The 18,987-nt window shown below is 32.8% G+C and overlaps 2 protein-coding genes and 1 long non-coding RNA gene across 11 annotated transcripts; all 3 read left to right on the top strand.

The window, feature by feature from the left end:
* LOC133819853 (uncharacterized) lies at positions 1-1,794 on the top strand. Its single transcript, XR_009886466.1, has 4 exons — positions 1-222; positions 303-377; positions 846-907; positions 1,625-1,794. It is a non-coding gene; the product is annotated as an uncharacterized LOC133819853 (long non-coding RNA).
* A 1,304-nt stretch (positions 1,795-3,098) lies between these two features.
* LOC133819852 (pentatricopeptide repeat-containing protein At1g62670, mitochondrial-like) lies at positions 3,099-6,255 on the top strand. Of its 6 annotated transcripts, none has more exons than XM_062253221.1 (4): positions 3,099-3,221; positions 3,298-5,139; positions 5,330-5,410; positions 5,750-6,255. In XM_062253221.1, exon 2 carries the CDS (start codon positions 3,392-3,394, stop codon positions 4,808-4,810), a length of 1,419 nt encoding a protein of 472 aa, XP_062109205.1. In that variant the 5' UTR covers positions 3,099-3,221; positions 3,298-3,391; the 3' UTR covers positions 4,811-5,139; positions 5,330-5,410; positions 5,750-6,255. The 6 variants fall into 6 exon arrangements, with proteins under 6 accessions (XP_062109205.1, XP_062109201.1, XP_062109200.1 ...); XM_062253216.1 differs by having other exon boundaries at positions 3,116-4,864; positions 4,982-5,139; XM_062253217.1 differs by having other exon boundaries at positions 3,110-5,139.
* Positions 6,256-9,417: 3,162 nt separating this feature from the next.
* LOC133819851 (ubiquitin carboxyl-terminal hydrolase 2) lies at positions 9,418-14,323 on the top strand. Of its 4 annotated transcripts, XR_009886465.1 has the most exons (4): positions 9,418-9,737; positions 10,143-12,856; positions 13,344-13,584; positions 13,717-13,854. XR_009886465.1 is itself a non-coding variant. In XM_062253215.1 (3 exons), exons 2-3 carry the CDS (start codon positions 10,149-10,151, stop codon positions 13,946-13,948), a joined length of 2,940 nt encoding a protein of 979 aa, XP_062109199.1. In that variant the 5' UTR covers positions 9,421-9,737; positions 10,147-10,148; the 3' UTR covers positions 13,949-14,323. The 4 variants fall into 4 exon arrangements, 3 of the variants coding, with proteins under 3 accessions (XP_062109199.1, XP_062109198.1, XP_062109197.1); XM_062253215.1 differs by lacking the exon at positions 13,344-13,584 and having other exon boundaries at positions 9,421-9,737; positions 10,147-12,856; positions 13,717-14,323; XM_062253214.1 differs by lacking the exon at positions 13,344-13,584 and having other exon boundaries at positions 9,421-9,745; positions 13,717-14,323.
* Positions 14,324-18,987: the final 4,664 nt, after the last annotated feature.

The following is an 18,987-nucleotide window of genomic DNA, read 5'->3' as shown; positions in this document are numbered from 1 at the left end:
TGAAATGATGAGATGAAAGGTGTCAACTTTTGACAATAAGGCTAAATCATTGAAAATAAGGAATTTTCATCAACCTTATCACTTTGCACGACCATTATTCTGAAAAACAGAGAGAAAAGAAAACCAAAAACCATTTCTTGGCTGGTTTGAAGAAATTCTAAGGAGATCCAAGTGAAATCAAAGCCAAAGAAGTAGATTAAGCTTAGTTCTAGCCTTTTTATGGTAAGTTCTTGTACTTGGAAGTTAAAATATGTTTTTGAATTTTTCTGAAAGCTTATATATGGTGTTTTATCCTTTTTAAGATATTTCTTGGGGTTTCCAAGTGGTTTGAGGTTTAGAAAAGCTTGAAGAGATTGTTTTCGCCGAAAAGTTGCTCGGTAAGTGAAATTTTGTGTTTTATGAGGTTTTTGGGGTTCTTGGAGTACAAGATGATTTTTGGTTATTTGATTGAGTTTATAAGAGAGTATACATGTTTATAAATGTTTTAATAGATGTGGAGACTCATTTAATTTGGATGATGATCTAGGAGATAAGAATTTTATCAAAATCGGTATATGATAATTTTATGATGAATCATGTTGGTATTTGGGATATATGGTTATGGCAGGTTAATTGATGTTGATTATTGGTGGATTTTGATATTTGAGGATAGCTAAAATTAAGGGGAAACTCTGTCAAAATTTCCCCAAATGTCTAAGATAAATCTAATGCTCGATCTAGGTGGTTTAAGGCGTTTTAGGCATGTTTTGGGTATGAAAGTTGATATGATGTTTTATGGGTATTTTTAAATGATATTTCAATGTCTTACTGCCTTCATTGTGATGAGAAATCCATGTCATTGTCAGGATAAGCATATCAACACCTAAGACATCACTTGTTACACGGTGAAATATATTGTGGACAAAAGGTAAGTAAAGTACTCAACTGCAACACAAGAATTATGTGTTATGTGAAAGTATGCATTATATGAATATTTTGTGAGTAAGTGGTATTAACATACAGTGACACTTCATCATAAATTTGTATGCATGGCATAATAGTGATATGGTAAATTATTATATGATATAAGACCATGCATGATATTATGATGATTAATTATATGATGCATTTGCAAGTTTTGTGCAACATAAAAGAAAGTTGTAATAAGAAGTTTAAGTTCAGTGCCACTGTTTTGAAAAGGCAAATGAAAGTGTTAATAAGTGTAAACGGAGGCCTATAGTAGGCTTATAGTGGCTGCCCAATAATTTGGGCTAGGTTTAGTGAACCAATTATATTGTTTGCCATATTTCCGTTTTTATTTCTCCTCCATATGAGTTATTGTTATATGTATTGACACCACAGTGTGTGGCCGCCTTAACTCTTGAGCCTGACGGGGCAACGATGGAATAAGGTTTTTAATGTGCCCTACTATGGTGATGGCTAGCCGGAGGAGAACCCATGGGATTTTATATTGTACGTGTAACAAGCCCTGCAGGCATTGACCAATTCAAACAGTGTGCACAATATTAAGGGGCCCAAAATTTAAAAAGAAGTTGTGTATGTCCATTGATATTGGGTAATCATTAGCATTGCATGCATTACTTTGCTTACTGAGCTTTAGGCTCACAATTGTCTTGTGTTGCAGGTAGAGAAAGAAATGTGTGAATGACATGAGGAGAACTGAAGCATGGTCCTGACCCTGATTTGTACATATGAACATATCGACCTTTTGTGGGTTATTTCAGTTATCAGTGAGATGTTTGTAATAAAGTGTGAAGTTATGTTTTGAAAATAAATTGGGTTATTTAATACTTATGTATAATATGTTTGAGACCCACTTTATGTTTAATGTAAATAATGTGAAATAAGTTTTCAAGTTTTAAAAAAAAAATGTCCAAACTTTTGCAGTAATAAATTATGATATAGTTTTAAAACGTAACACCTCAAATATGGTTTTAACTAAAATAAGTGAGGGTGTTACAGTTATAAACTTGGAAACTTTAGTTACAAATTTGTAAATTTTGGTTTAAAAAAATGAATTGTTACAAATTTGTAAACTTTGCTTACAAATTTATTTTTCCATATTTAGGATTATAACCCTCCGTATTTATATATATATTTTTAGTATTTATTTAAATCTTAAGTATTTTTTGTAATCTTCTCATTTTCTAAAGAAAAGATCTTAATTGAAATTTTGATTAAAGGCATAGAACTAAAATGGTATTATCCCATAAATAAATAAAAAGCTATAGAGTGATTTTTATCCACACTTTTTTCCTTAACCATTTCTAAATACACTCATATAACAATTCAAATTTATTTTCACATATGCTATAAGTTTTTCATTTAGTATAAAATTACTTATTAATTAAAAAAAAATTGAAAATCTTTCTTTGTCACCCTTATATTTTATTTTATTTTTAATTTTCTAATCGATATTTATATCATCAACTAATATAATGAACACATATTATTATTTTATATTGTACAATTTTAATTTAAACACAATTTTCAAATAAATCACGTTTAATGTTTTCATGAACACATATTATTATTTTATCCCGAAGAAAATTTATTTAGTTTAATTTTTTCATATTATTTTATTTTAGCCTTTCAATTGTATTGTGTATTAAAAAAGAGAAAAAGAATAATGTTCAAAATAGTGTAGAAAAAATTAGAGTCTTTACTTAAATACATATATATATTTTTGTTTTTTTTAATTATTTCTAATTTTTTTCATTCAAAAATAAGTACTCAAGATTTTAAAAACACAAAATAAATCAACAAAAAATAACTAAAATAAAACAATATATATTATAATAACTAAACATCAACTTAAAAATAACAAAGAAAAAAGCAAAACCCTAAAAATATAAAATTTTACTTAAAATGTAACATTGAAGAAAAAAAAAAATTGATCCTAAAAATGTAATTTTTTTTTTAGCAAAATTGAGTGTTTTAAGTAACTATCTAAAAAAAAACCCATTAAAATGGTCCCATAAAATCTAATTATTTAACTTTATTGAATACAGCATAATTAATATTTAATTACACTAATTTTATTTTTAAATTCAGTATTTCCTCAATATTTAATTAGTATTACTGTTAATATCATATAAAGAAACGAAGCCCTCATTCCTCAACGCCCAAGCCCCCACTGCCGAAAACGCATCATAATTCCAAATCCAATTGAATGAGATTGAAGATTACTTCGGCCATGGCCATGGCCTTTCGATTTCCAGGTAATCCTTCTTCTTTGAGTTCTCTCTTACGACCTCAAACTTGTTCTTACTATCATTACACTAATACCAACACTAGAACTAGCGATCATGGTCACTTCGAGAAATCCATCTACAAACTCTGTGGATCTGGAAATCTCGATCTGAACGAAGCTCTGGGATTATTCCATTCCATGATTCAAATGCGACCACTTCCTTCTATTTGGGCAATTGATCACTTGCTTGGTGCTCTCTCCAAGAATCACCACTATTCAACTGTTGTTTCTATGTACACTCAGCTCACGATGATGGGGACTGTTCGTTTTCGACCTCGAGTCGGTACTCTGAATGTTGTCATCAAATGTCTATGTCGTTTGCGGAAAGTGGATTTGGGTTTTTCTGTTTTGGCAGTTATCTATAAATATGGCTTTTCCCCAAATGATCGTACACTAACTACACTTCTTCACGGGCTTTGCAGACAAGGCTCCATGGTTGAAGCCATGGAGTTGTTTGGTTTAATAGTGGAGAAGGGGTTCCCGTGTGATGAGTATACTTATGGAACCATCATTAATGGGCTTTGTAAAGCCGGGAAAACTAGCAAGGCATTTGAGTTGCTTGAGCAAATTCAACATCATGAGAAGCTTAATCCAACTGTTGAATGTTTTGGTCCAATAATTGATGGTTTTGGTAAAGAAGGGCAGATAGATAAGGCTGTGAGCCTATTTCAAGAGATGAACAGTTGTGGTGTTCGACCAAATGTTGTAATTTATAATTCATTGATTAATGGATTATGCAAATTTGGTAGTTTTGAAGAAGCCCATAGACTCCTAATCAACATGATTGATTCTGGAATTTCAGCTGATGTATATACATATAGTATTGTAATTGATTCTCTTTGCAAAGTAGAGAAAACTGATGAAGCAATCTTAATATTTGAGTTGATGACTAGAGAAGGTGTGGAACCTGATGTTGTTGCATTTACTTCGCTCATTTCTGCGTTGTCGAAGGAAGGAAGAACTATTGAGTCACTTTCTCTCATGGAGAGAATGAAGAACAGAGGTCTAAAGCCTGATGTCATTGCCTACAGCTCTTTAATTCATGGATTTTGTCATTCAAACCAATGGAGGGAAGCCATGGAGTTGTTGAAAGAAATGAAGGAGCAAGAGATTTCACCTGATGTGGTAACATTCAATATTATAGTGGATGCATTTTGTAAAGAGGGAAAGATGAAGGAAGCTCTTGATGTGTTTGGTCTGATGACTCAATGGGATATAAGACCAGACATTGTCACATATAACTCCTTACTATACGGATTGTCTCAGGCTGGTCATTTGGAAGAAACTGGTAAAGTTTTTGACAGCATGGTGCATCAGAATATCTATCCTGACATTATAACTCTAGATAGACTTTTGGATGCTTATTCTAAAAGAGGTATGATGGACAAAGCTCAAAAGATGTTTGATGTAATGATTCGATATGGTCAAGCGCCTGAGACAACAACTTATAGCATAATGATTAAAGGATACTTTTTGCAAGGACAAACAAATAAGATGAAAGAGTTATATGAACTGATGTTATCGAACGGGGTTCTACCAGATTCGAAGGCTATATGAAAGTTGAAAAAACAAGAGTTGCTGTCAATTTTATGAAAGAATTGATTGAGAAAGGTGTGGTTCTCGATCGTGTCAGAGAAAATATTTTGGGAAAGATTCTAACCAAAAGGCTTTAATTATGTGTGGTGGAATCTTGAATCTATTCTAACTATGTAAATATTTTATTGACAGTGAGCACGGAGTTCTCATCATATAGTTTATGTTCCACAATTAGCATTGTACAAATTAGCTAATAAGTGGCTGCATTACCCAGTTTGATTGTGTTGTGCGTACCAAGACATGAGAAACCAAGTACAATAAAGGATCGCATATATACTTCAATCAGAAAGGTACTTCAGTAAGTTGTGATTCGCTTAAATCATGCAATTGTCTTTGCTTTGCTTTGCAGTATCAATAAGCTTCTAATTCCTAGTAGTTTGAAATTCTTTGCATTGCTTTGTCTTAGGTTTTGTTTTGTGGAGAAATTCTTAACTTAGATCAACAAAATTAGTCCTTAGTTCATTTCATTATTTTTGTTAGGGGGCCATACTCGCATGTTTGAATGTAGATCGAAGCTGGCCATTTAAACTCAACTGTGCAATTTTCAGGTCGAACTCCCATGTAAGTAATAGTCCAGGTCCTCTAAATAATACTCTATTGAATTCTGTTCTCTATAGATTAGCTTGTGTACAAGAATGAAAGACAGCAGATTATGAAATATATTTAGGTACAATTCCAGTAGGTTAATGAAATTTTTAATATATCTTATGATTTTTAATTAAGAACTGAATTACTTTGTCCCAAATAGGTTTGCCTCTTTTGAAAAAAAGCTGCAGTGCAATATGCAACTATTAATAATCTAAAGTATATTACATTAATGTAAATTCTCACAGTAACACAAGTTTGTACTCTACAAATGCTAGTAATTTACTTATGTATTCTCTCTTAATCTTTTATTAGGAGTAACTCTACATATCGCGGGTTGCAGAGATGCTATTGCCGAATTCGATAGCAAGATCATGCCTCACTCGGGGGACTTCAAATTGTGGCTTGCAGAGAAGCTCCTGTCTTGTGTATTGGGTAAGAAGTAAGCCTGATAACCTTGAGTCTTCACCTGGTCACATGGTTCTACAAGAACAAATATAGAGAAAATATTGTCCATTCATTAGAGACATAAGTGGAGAATTTTGGGACACAACATATATCATAATTTTCAGTGTTTATCTTCTTTACACAATCTTGTGATTTTTTTTTCAAGTCAATTTTCTCAAGCTTCTTGATCTGTTCTAAAAGGACATTGACTTGAGAATACTTGAGAGTTGGGAAGGTAGAAATGTAATATTTTTTACCAACTATCAAAAATAACAATGAATATTAGAATTAGCTTCCAATTGAATGGAAACTAATGCCACTGAGAAACCCATGTGGATTTAAATATATAAAGAAAAAGTGGTGCATTTTATTTTTATTTTTGGCTGGAAATGGAAGAGCATTAGCTAGATGGGTACCACACTTACCTTACTTTAGGTACACTAAAAGCACCACAATGATGAAGAAGTACAGCCTTTGTTGTGACTATGTTTTTGCAGAGTTTCTGCTTACAAACCAAGAATGGCCCTTTCACACTAAGGCACCACTATTTATAATGGTGAAGTCCTAAACAACCTTTCCTAAATTCCAGCCTATGTGCATAAGGTATATTAGAGATTTAAACTATGGAATCTGAATCTGTAATCATTGTAAGAAGTGCTAGCTAGATTTTTTTTGAGGGGAAAATCAAAGTATTATTCAAGAAAGAAACCAAGGACTAAGTTCATTACATTTACAAACCCTCACGGAGAAGTCAAAATGGCAAATTATTCTCCAAAGAGACGAGCAAACGGTAACAAAGCCAATAGACCGAGAAAACGAGGCACACACGATATTCGTAGTTATAGTCGTTAGCAAGTACCACATTATCATAGACAGTAGGTAAACAAACAAAACAATGATACTAACCCCCAAATCCCTAACCATGGAATATCTAAAACTGGAACGAACAACTAAACTAAACCGAGAAAATACAAAACCAGCAAACAACAATAGTAATATAAATGTTAGATCCAAGACAAAACAAAATAAAACATAGACTTAGTCAGGAGAACCACGCGAGTAGAGGAGCAAAGCAACCACAAGCACCACCCAAACGGCGCTGGAGAAGCCACAAACCTAAGGCATGGAGAAGATGACAAAAAACTCACAGATCCAACACCCAAGATATTCATGATCTAAACTATTCCCTCATCTTGGAATTAATGTTTGGAAACTTGAAAGTGGCTGGCTTTGAATTTCTAGTCTCCAAAGTTTGTAATGTCATTTTAATCATTTTGAACTAGAACACATTCAGAGTTAGACTTCAGCTTCCTTGTCCTATAGTCCCATATTAAGATAGACGACTACTTGTGTGAATACATGATGGGCTTGAGAGGTATATTGTGAATAATGATGACTAAATTAAGTTAGTGTTAATCACGCGTGTTTTTTTAAGACTTAAACTTTTATTACTTGCAAATTTTTCAAAATTTTGTGACATTTACCTTGGTCTCTTTAGTTGTAACCAAACCCCTTATTAACATTCACAATGACCTCTACCAAAGGAAATGAAACCATTGCTTTTGCTTCATTACGATGGACTAATATAATCGCAAACATAATTCCATAATCACAATTATTAATTGGAGTGCTTACTAATTATTAATAATCATAATGAGATGATTAACATTTATTAATTGTATTTGAGGCACATCGTAGCATCCTAATGATTATAGATTAACTCATTAAATCATAGTTCACCATCTCTAACAATATGAGCCCAATAAACCAATATACCCCTCGGGTAGAAAAACACAAGGTACATATAATGCATATGTGTAGCCAAACAAAATTAAATATTATTTTTTGTTTCTCTCTCATCCATGTGACATTTTTTAAAATAAAAAAAGATTAGCAAAGTTGCCACTGCCAAGCAACGTTGCCTATCAAAGTTCCACTTTACAATGCCACTTGACAATAAGACTGAAAAAATCTGTCAAGCAATAAAAGTGGCTACTGCATTGTTGATGCTCTAAGGTGGTTCTTGGTAAGAGTTTGCTCTTCATAATTCATCTTTTGCATTTTGCATTTGATCTTGTGTATCGTTGTTGTTTTGGACAGATTAAAACTGATCAAGATGAGTATTAGAGACTCAATGTCAAGCTTAGGAGATATGTTTATCATTATGTAATTAATGTTCTAAATAAAATGCGATCTTGTTCGTTAGATGAGCATTGATAGTTGTTGTTAGATGTGATTAAGGATTCTATAATGGTGATAGTTTGTTTCTAAAACTATCATTTTTTTTATATAAAAAATTATATATATTTCTTTAATTAAACTAAGTTTTTTTGAAGTCAAATTTGGGTCAAACGTGATATTATTTGTCCAATGTTTGATCTAAAAACTTGCCAAACACAGTATATTGGATTCTATATAATCATATCTATATATAATTCTCAATTTAGTGTGTAGATTAGCCAATTCTTTTTTTTTCACCTTGAAGTACTCATACAATCCAAATTAGTTCTTTAAATAGTAATTTCACAAAGCGCATCATAAATACTCATCCCATAAATCCTAATCTTAACATAGTCCATTAATCTTCTCAAGATAATTCATTTGAAATAATTTTTATTTTTATTTTTCTTTAATGTTTAGAATTTTTTTAGTTTTCTTTCTATATTTTTTAAATTAAAGTGTTTTAATATTTTTCTACAAAACTAACTAATTAATGTGACACTTTGTCAAAAAAAAAAATTACATCAACAACAAAAAAAAATTATTAGAACATAATAAAATATGAGGATTTTTTAGTTTTTACACTAATATCCCAAAATAAGAAATATATTTTTTTTCAAAAACTTTATTTCTTTTTGGAAAGGGAGACATTAAAACATAATTAAATAAGAGGATTTTTTTTACACTTGAAAAATCCAATTCTTATATATATGAAATTAGTTTGGGAGGATTCTATGGTAGGGTTTCAAAAAGAGCCCACTGATAAGGTCCTTTTGTATTTCTGACTCGTTAACAGTTTTCGATACGAATTTTTTTATGATCGTATATATTGTAGTTATTTACAATGCCCTGAAATTTTCAGAAAATTCCGAATAATTTATAGTATTAAAAACTAGATTCAAACATGTTATTTTCCACTGACTTAACAAAAATTAGTCACGAATGCTACAACTTATTTTTAAACTAGTTTTTGATACTATAAATTATTTGGAATTTTATAAAAATTTGTAGAATGCTCTAAATAACTATAATATACATAGTCATACAAAAAAATCACGCCGAAAATTGTTTACGGGTTAAAAACACAAAAAAACCCACCGTTAAAATCTTTTTAAAGTCTTACGCCGAAAATTGTTCACATTGAAAACACAAATAAGTCCCACCAACATGATCTTTTTGAAACCCTATAAATTTCCATTAGTTTTTATAAAAAATATAAATAAATAAATAAAAAAAATTAAATTTCAAAAAATATTTTCTCAATTTTTTTTTTTTTTGGGAAGACACATTATTGATTTACACTATACATTTCCGGCAACGATTAAACCCTTCATTTCTCTTACAGTATCTTCTCTTGTCTCTTTCGGATTTTGTAGTTTGATTACAATCATTGCTGTATTTCGCTAATTTTCTTTGATACTCTTTTTCTCTTTTCTCTTTTCTTTCCATGAAAAGAGCATATTATATCATCAAATGACCAGAAATCTTTATCTTTGCCTATTATCGCTTGACCCTTCGCAGACAAGGTTGCGGCGGTCCCTTCCTTAGATCTTAAATCTTCCAACATCGCCATTTTCTAACTCTCTTCTCATGTGAGCCGAACAATTCGGGTCTTCTTCTTCTTCCAACTTCTCAGGTAAGAAGGTTGTGCTGATCCAACACTCTTTTTCTTTTTGGGCTAACGTTGTATGAATCTTCAGAACTTGTTCCCCACTGTTTTAATCAAAATCATTTTCTGGGTTTTCTTCCGAAGCTCGAATAATTGTTGGGTCCTTTTGCTTTGTCTCATATTTTGGTTTGTCTTTCAGTAGTAGTGTATTATTTTGGAGATTTTCTGATTATATTACTCGGATTTTTACTTACTAATTATAAATCTGTGATGGGTTTTTATATAATCTTTAAGTAGTATTGTGCCTATGTTGAGTAGATGTTGGCCTCGAATTTTTGTTGCTTATGTGCGGGTGCTTTTGATTATTAAGGGTGTTTGTTTTGATTACTGGTCTCATTCGTAGAGTTTTGTTGTAATTTGATTTTGTTTTAGGTAGTGATGGGGAAGAAAGTTAAGAAGAAGAGTCGAACTCCTCAAAAGGAGAAAAAAGTTACAATTAATTCCCAGAAAAATGTATCTCAACCAAGTGAGCAAAGTGCTGAGAATGTAGATAGTGCAGCTACAGTAGTTAGAGAAAGCAAACCTTGTCCTCATCTTGGTAAGGGTATTAATCTTGATAAACTGTCTGCTAAAATTGGGTTAGCAGAACCTGTTAGGTGTGAAGATTGTAGGGAAGGCGCAGTTGATCGAAGGGCAAGTAAGGGAAAGGCTAAACATGGGAAGAAGAAAGGGGGTTCTTCTGCAGATTCAAAATCTGATTCAAAAGCCACTTGGATTTGTCTGGAATGTGGGCATTATGCATGTGGAGGGGTTGGACTGCCAACAAACCCTCAATGTCATGCGCTTAGACATACCCGGCAGACTCGTCATCCATTGGTTATTCAGTTTGAAAAACCTCAGCTGCGATGGTGTTTCCCCTGCAACACGCTTGTACCAGCTGAAAAGATTGAGGAAAATGGTGAACAAAAGGATGCATTTTCAGATGTTGTGAAATTGATAAAAGGGCATACAACAGAGGGGGCAGCTGTAAATGTTGAGAATGTATGGTTTGGGAGTGGCAGTGTTACAACGGAAATCAAATCTATTGCTGTGTCAGGTGATTTAGATGGACAAGGTGGTTATGTAGTAAGGGGTTTAGTTAATCTTGGCAATACTTGCTTCTTCAATTCAGTTTTACAAAACCTTATTGCTATGGATAAGTTGCGGGATTTCTTTTTCAAGTTGGAGGCATCTGTTGGACCTCTCACTATTGCCCTGAAGAAGATCTATAATGAAACAAAACCAGAGGCAGGCTTCAAAAATGTGATAAATCCTAGAGCATTTTTTGGGTCTCTTTGTTCCAAGGCTCCTCAATTTAGGGGGTATCAACAACATGATAGTCATGAGTTGCTTCGTTGCTTACTAGATGGACTATCTTCAGAGGAGTTGGGAGTGAGGAAGCAAAGTAATTCTTCCAAGGAAAATGGTCATTCTTCTAGCCCAGGTCCTACTTTTGTGGATGCTGTATTTGGAGGTCAAGTATCAAGTACTGTTTGCTGTACTGAATGCGGACATTCTTCAACTGTATATGAGCCATTTTTAGATCTCTCCCTGCCTGTGCCAACTAAGAAACCCACGAGTAAGAAGGCCCAGCAGTTCTCCCGTACAAAAAAAGCTAAATTGCCTCCAAAGAGAGGTGGAAAACCCCGGCCAAAAGTCAGTAGAGGTCCAGATTTGATTTCAGATGCTTCAACTAGCAAAGAACTTTCTTGCCAGCCACAATCTGGTACAGCTGGCCCTACTACATTGGCTGAAGAAAACAGTTCAGTTGGACAGAATTCCTCAGCTGTTGAGCAAAGTGGAAATAAACAAGTGGTTGAGGATGCAGCTGAGCAAACATCAGCTGCAATTGATATTTTTTCGTGGTTGGATTACCTTGAGCCAGAAGCTCCATTGGATGACTATAATATGACTTCAAATGATTTTGTGGGACCAACTCTTCAAGATTCAGAAAACAAAGATACATTTATAAATGCTGAACCAGGACAAAGTGGTTTTGAATCTAGTGCGCTGGTTCTACCACTTAGTGAGGAGCCAGACACAAAAGCCCAGTTTTCTAATGTTAATCCTTGGGAGGATGAGATCCCTGTACAAGTTCAAAGTTCTCAGGTTTTATTGCTTCCATATAAAGAGGAGGACTCTACTGCTGTGGAGTTTGAAGTAGGAGAAGGTTCTTCATCAGTTTTTGCGGGTGTTCAGGAAGATTTTGAGGGCTTTGGTGGCTTATTTGACGAGCCTGAAGTATCTGCAGGGCCTTTCATTGGTCCATCTCTTGGCAATGATGTCGCAAAAACTGGGTTTGTGGCAAGCAGTGAGTCTGATCCCGATGAAGTTGACGATTCGGATTCCCCAGTTTCCGTGGAGACTTGTTTGGTTCATTACACAAAGCCGGAGCTCCTCTCCTATGAAAATGCTTGGCATTGCGAAAATTGTTCCAAAGCTCTTGTACGCCAAAAATTGGTATCTCATAAGCAGTTAAATTCTGCACCCAAAGCTTTGGTAAATGGATGTGGAACTGCAATCCAAAGTGATATAGAGTATTCCAATAAGGACCCCTGTCCTAAAGAAGCCAGACAACATGATGACAATAGTCAATGTGTTTCTAATTTGAACAAGTTTGATGCAACAATAGACTGCTCTAGTCAAAAGCACACAAAAAAGGAGAATGGTCATGCAGATGAGTTGGCTTCTTTAGTTACTCAAACGGGAGAAGGGAAGGTTGTGATGAAATATGCACAAGAGCAATCAGGTTCTTCAGGCTCTTTTCACACTTGCAAGCAAGAAAGTTTAATTGGTCAAGCAATAGATTCATGCTGTGTTGACGAAGCTAGTAGTGCTGGATCTATCGGCAATAAAGTTCAGCAGAGCGAGTCTAAGATATCAGCCCCGAACCCTGAAACTGAGGAAAATGGTGATGATGAATTAAATTCTGAATCGGTGAAGGTCAAGAGGGATGCTACCAAGAGGGTCCTTATTAATAAAGCTCCGCCTATTTTGACCATTCATCTTAAGAGGTTCAGCCAAGATGCTCGGGGTCGCTTAAGTAAATTGAATGGCCATGTTACTTTCAGAGAAATAATTGATCTTAAACCATATATGGATGCCAGGTACTTTTCTGACATTTATATTGTTTTCATTAATTGTAAAAGTCATAACAGCATAATTGTTTGATCATTATCATCATCATCTTGTTCCTAGCCCTTTTGTTCTCTTTACTAATTTTAAGTGCATAGCATAACTGCATGTGAATTTAAGTTTTAGCTTGCGATATTCGTTATCCGGAGCCTCTGTCTTGAAAAACTGTATCTTTCTAACAATTGATTGAAAGAAAACAAAAATTGACATAGGAACGTTTTATTTTTCTTTTTTGTGGAAAATGTTGGTATTCTGCTCAAGTATGTATTCACTGCATTCCTCATTTGTTAGCATCAGATGAATATGCATTTGGATCCCTAGTTTGTGTTGTTTCTGCTCTTGCTTTTCAGGGTTGATTTCCTTCATTGTTTTGGCCTTGTGCCACATAAAAAACTTTGATGCATATATTATGCTCAATGAACTAAAATAAACTCAGTTTAAGCAAAAATGTGATTGCAGGCATAACTTGGTGATAATCTCTGAGGATCCTAAGTTGAAAAAAATTCAAGGAATCAAAAAAATAATATTAGATAACGATTTCTTTTGGATCATTTGGATTGTTACAAGTTCCTTACAAGTATCCATATATTATATGATTTTAACTCCTATCTGAAGTGCGTGTCTGAAGAATAAGATAAAACTATAACTTGAAGACAGATTATCATTGCTTTTCTCTTCTCTGCTCAACTTTCGAAGCAATGTGAGCTTTTACTTATATAGCTGCTCAACTTCTTTTCATTTAGATCCACTATTATGTCTAGCTCGTTGGAATTTTTTTTTTCATATTTCATTAACAGTTTTTTGACACGTGTATTTCTTTTTGCATTTACAGTTGCACAGATGAAGGAAGATACGATTTCCGCCTCATTGGGGTTGTGGAACACCAGGGGAGCATGAGAGGCGGCCACTACATTGCATATGTGAGAGGGCATGAAAATAGCAGCAAAGGGAAAGAAAATGGCGGTTCTGTGTGGTTTCATGCGAGTGATGCTTATGTGCGCCAGACGTCCTTAGATGAGGTTCTTCGCTCCGAAGCCTATATCTTATTCTATGAAAGACTTTGAGCAGCGGATCCATTTTTCGCAGTTGATGTTTTTTCTGTCCAATAGATGCACAGTTTCGGGTTCATTAGAACATTTCTTCAAGACGAGAGAGAGAGAGGGAGGCCGAGAGAGTTTGTGACAGAGGTAAATGGAGGAGGAGGTGAGTGTACAACAAATACCTTACATTTTTATACCATTCTTTTAACATTTGACGATTTCAAAGATTGATGTATACCCTTAAAATTAGATAATCAGAAAATGGGTTTTCTTTTTGAGTTCCATTTTAACCTTTCACCATATGTTTGAGATTTTTTTAGAGGAATGCCTCTTGTGCTGCTGGGCTTGGACCAAAATTGACCTTTCTTACAATATTAGTAAGAATTTTTGTGAAACTAATGTGTGCTTTGTCTCCTATTCCCTTGCAGTGTTGGAGAGTTATATTGCTTTGTTGACACAACATACTTTTGAATATTGAGTGCAAAACACACAAATGTGAGGCTTATGATGATATTATTCTAACAAGGTTAAAGAAAATCACCCAAAGAACACCAAAATACAAGATTAATGAAATGGAACTTAAAGATTTAAGAGGGTTAGCAATGCAAACTAGATCACAGATCAACAAGCATGTCTCTAGAATTCCCAATATCTATTCCAGTTAACTCTCTTCATGGTAAAAAATATAGAACATATAAATGAAATCTCAACCAACAAATATCAACTTTACAAATTGTAATAAAGCCATGTTAACGAGTTCAATGGAATTATGGGAAAATTAATGTCATTATTTTTTTTAAAAATGGGAATTTACTTATTTGGTACCCTTTGTTTTTGCAAAGTATCGTTCTGGTATCTTCTGGTTTCAATAATGCTCATATGGTACTCCGTATTTTGAAAACATAGATATTTGGTATCGTAATTGATAAAATTTTGTCAATATAATCAAAATGTCAGTAGTTATATATAATTTATAGCTTGTATGATTGATTTAATTTGATTAAAATGGTAAAATTTTATTAATTAAATTTGAGTTTAGGGTACTAAATATGTACAATTTTAAAATACAAGACCAAATATGTACGATTTTAAAATAAAAATACAAGGCACTAAATTGTTACCTACCCAAAATTGACAATCATTCAAGTTGAAGAAATGTGGCTATTAGATATTAAATCTACATTATTAGTTTTTGTGATTAAAAAAGAGATATGAATAGTTATCATCATCCTCTCCTTCAATAATGTTTCTTTTCCTTCTAAAGAATTCCTAACATTTTTCTAATATGTTTCTAACCTTTTTCCAACAATTGTCAAAGTATTTTCTAACAAATTTCTAACATTTTTCTAATCTTGTTCTAACCTTTTTTCTAACAATTATCAAACCATTACATGAGTATTTTCTAACCTAGGAGTGCTATGATTGATAGATGTTGCTATCTCTTAGAACTAGGATTGAAATCCGTTAGAAAAATGTAAGAAAATGGTATGAAAATTGTTAGATAAAGGTTAGAACCGAGTTAGAAAAAAAAACTAAATCGTGATTTCAATTGAAAATTATTTTTTTATTGGCAAGTTTCTTATATTAGAATAGTTTGAAAAACATATATGTAAACTATTGGGGAGTTCTTTGGTTTAACCCCAAAAAGGGGCACACCGGTGCACCTCCTGGTGTTTTTGGCTCAGGAAGTATTTTCGGCGATTTTCTTTCATGACCGTGCACATTGTAGTTATTTAGAGCATCTTGCAAATTTTCATAAAATTCTAAATAGTTTACAGTGCCGAAAACTAGGTTCAAAACAAGTTGTTGCATGCATGACTAATTTTTTTATGCGCGTGTAAGGTAACATGTTTGAACCTTATTTTCGGTAATGTAAATTATTCAAAATTTTCTGAAAATTTGCAAGATGCTCTAAATAACTACAATGTACACGGTCATAAAAAAAAAATTCACCGAAAATACTGGATGAGCCAAAAACACCAAGGGTGCACCAATGTGCCCTTTTAAGGGGTGCACCCAAGAATTTACATAAACTATTATATAACACACCTATAACCTATTAATAACAATAAAACTTGCCCATTCTCAATTGCTTCACCATTAATTAAAGGTCTTCTCATAGGAGTACTTTTGTGAGGAAAAAAACATGGTATATACTTAGTATTGTAGAGATTCTCTTTTTCTATTGCATACCAACTATAGATGCATTCAATCCCATTTGCCAAATACATTTTAAGGATTATGGTACGCTTACTTACTTTTGTAAATTTAAATTCACAACATATTCTAAACCGTCCGATCCTCATCACACAGCTGAAACTCTTTGATCTCCAATCCATTTACCAAGGAATTTCCCAAAAAATAACATTCCAATCAAACAAGTTATTAAATTATAAATAAATCAAAACCCAATGCAAAACACCTATGAAAAAGAGAAATGGTAATAACACAAGTTGGGATATCATTATCAGTATTATTTAATTTTATGTCTAGTATATTTAAATTTAGTGGTGTTTACCTTGACAAATATTACTTCTATAAAAAATGAGTGTTGTTATTTGTTACTTTAAGATACTCAACAACACATGAAATAATACCATATGTTTGGTTAACTATATTTTATAATATTTATTAAATTAAAATGTGCGGGACCGATATTATATTTCACCAATATCAATACACTAGGTGTGAGACAGTAGTGGTGCCCCTTAGGTCAGCTCCAACCGGACTCCAAAACAACAAATATAATGCTAAAAATGCATAAAATCAAATCCAACCCAACTCCATTTATCCCACTGTTATGCTGTCAAGCTACAAATATGGTGGAGTATTGTAACAACGGCAAAAACAAAAGACAATACTATTTTGCTTTTTATATTAGTATTTAATAGTAAATGTGTATGTATATTATTTTATACATTAGATAAAATAATAAAATAATAAATAATATATGTTTTGGTGTAATTCTTGTGTTGTAGTTGGAATGAAAAAAAAATACGGTAACAAGATTCTTTAGTTTTGGTGTTGGTGCAACACCACATATGTTGTTATGGGTTGGAGATGACCTTAGCAATATCTCATAATATTTATTAAATTCAAACATGTGTACCCGATACTGAATCACACCAATATTAGTACCACAACTCTAGTGGGTCATTAGCAATTGATTGACACCTTAAGGTGCCTAACACCACATGAGGTGTCGCCTTATGATTGGTTAGCGATACCCCATAATCATTATTAAATTCAAATAAGTGTGACCCGATATTAGATTGCACCAATAACAGTATGTCATCTACTTATGGTGTTGGGCACCAGTGTGCGGTTAGCAATTTCATAAAAAAATATATAAAAGAGAACCAAACCAAAACACACAAATGTGAGGCTTATGATGATATTATTATAACAAGGTTAAAGAAAATCACCCAAAGAACACCAAAATACAACATTAATGAAATGGAACTTAAAGATTTAAGAGGGTTAGCAATGCAAACTAGATCACAGATCAACAAGCATATCTCTAGAATTCCCAATATCTATTCCAGTTAACTTTCTTCATGGTAAAAGTTATAGAACACATAAATGAAATCTCAGCCAACAAATATCAACTTTACAAATTGTAATAAAGCCATGTTAACGAGTTCAATGGAATTATGGTAAAATTAATGTCATTATTTTTTTAAAAAAATTGACATTCATTCAAGTTGAAGAAGTGTGACTTAAGTATTAAATCTACATTATTAGTTTTTGTGATACAAAATGAGATATGAATAGTTATCATCATCCTCTCCTTCAATAATGTTTCTTTTCCTTCTAAAGAATTCCTAACATTTTTCCAATATGTTTCCAACCTTTTTCCAACAATTGTCAAAGTATTTTCTAACATTTTTCTAATCTTGTTCTAACCTTTTTTCTAACAATTATCAAATCATTACATGAGCATTTTCTAACCTAGGAGTGCTATGATTGATAGATGTTGCTATCTCTTAGAACCAGGATAGAAATTAGTTAGAAAAATGTTGGAAAATGGTATGAAAATTGTTAGATAAAGGTTAGAACTGAGTTAGAAAAAAAAAAACTAAATTGTCGTTTCAATGGAAAATTAATTTTTTCTTGGCAAGTTTCTCATACTAGAATAGTTTGAAAAACACATATATAAACTATTGGGGAATTCTCTGGTGCAACCCCAAAAAGGGGCACACCGTGCACCCTCGGGTGATTTTGGCTCAGGAAGTATTTTCAGCAATTTTTTTATGACTGTGTGCATTGTAGTTATTTAGAGCATCCTGCAAAATTTCATAAAATTCCAAATAATTTACAGTGCCGAAAACTAGGTTCAAAACAGGTTGTTGCACGCGTGGCTAATTTTTTTATGCCCGTGTAAGGTAACATGTTTGAACCTTATTTTCGACAATGTAAATTATTCAAAATTTTCTAAATATTTGCAGGATGCTCTAAATAACTACAATGTACACGATCATAAAAAATAAATTCGCCAAAAATACTTTCCGAACCAAAAATACCAGGGGATGCACCAATATACCCTTTTAGGGGATGCACCGAGAATTTACCTAAACTATTATATAACACTTATAACCTATTAATAACAATAACACTTGCACATTCTCAATTGCTTCACCATTAATTAAAGGTCTTCTCATAAGGGGTATTTTTGTGAGGAAAAAAACATGGTATATACTTAGTAATGTAGAGATTCTCTTTTTCCATTGCATACCAACTATAGAAGCATTCAATCCCATTTGCCAAATACATTTACCTAAACTTTTTCCATTGCATACGCTTACATACTTTTTTTAAAATTTAAATTCGCAACATATTCTACACCGTCCGATCCTCATCACACAGCTGAAACTCTTTGATCTCCAATCCATTTACCAAGGAATTGCCAAAAAAAAAAAAAAACATTCCAATCAAACAAGTTATTAAATTATAAATAATTCAAAACCCAATGCAAAACACCAACATATCAAAAAGAGAATTAGTAATATCTTGTTATACCGTTATTAGTGTAATATAACTTTATGTCTCACATATTTGAATTT

The sequence above is a fragment of the Humulus lupulus genome, chromosome 2 (assembly GCF_963169125.1).
Source record: "Humulus lupulus chromosome 2, drHumLupu1.1, whole genome shotgun sequence".
NCBI lineage: Eukaryota > Viridiplantae > Streptophyta > Magnoliopsida > Rosales > Cannabaceae > Humulus > Humulus lupulus.
The sequence above is the reverse complement of the archived record's forward strand: the minus strand, read 5'-3'. Positions and strand labels throughout refer to the sequence as shown.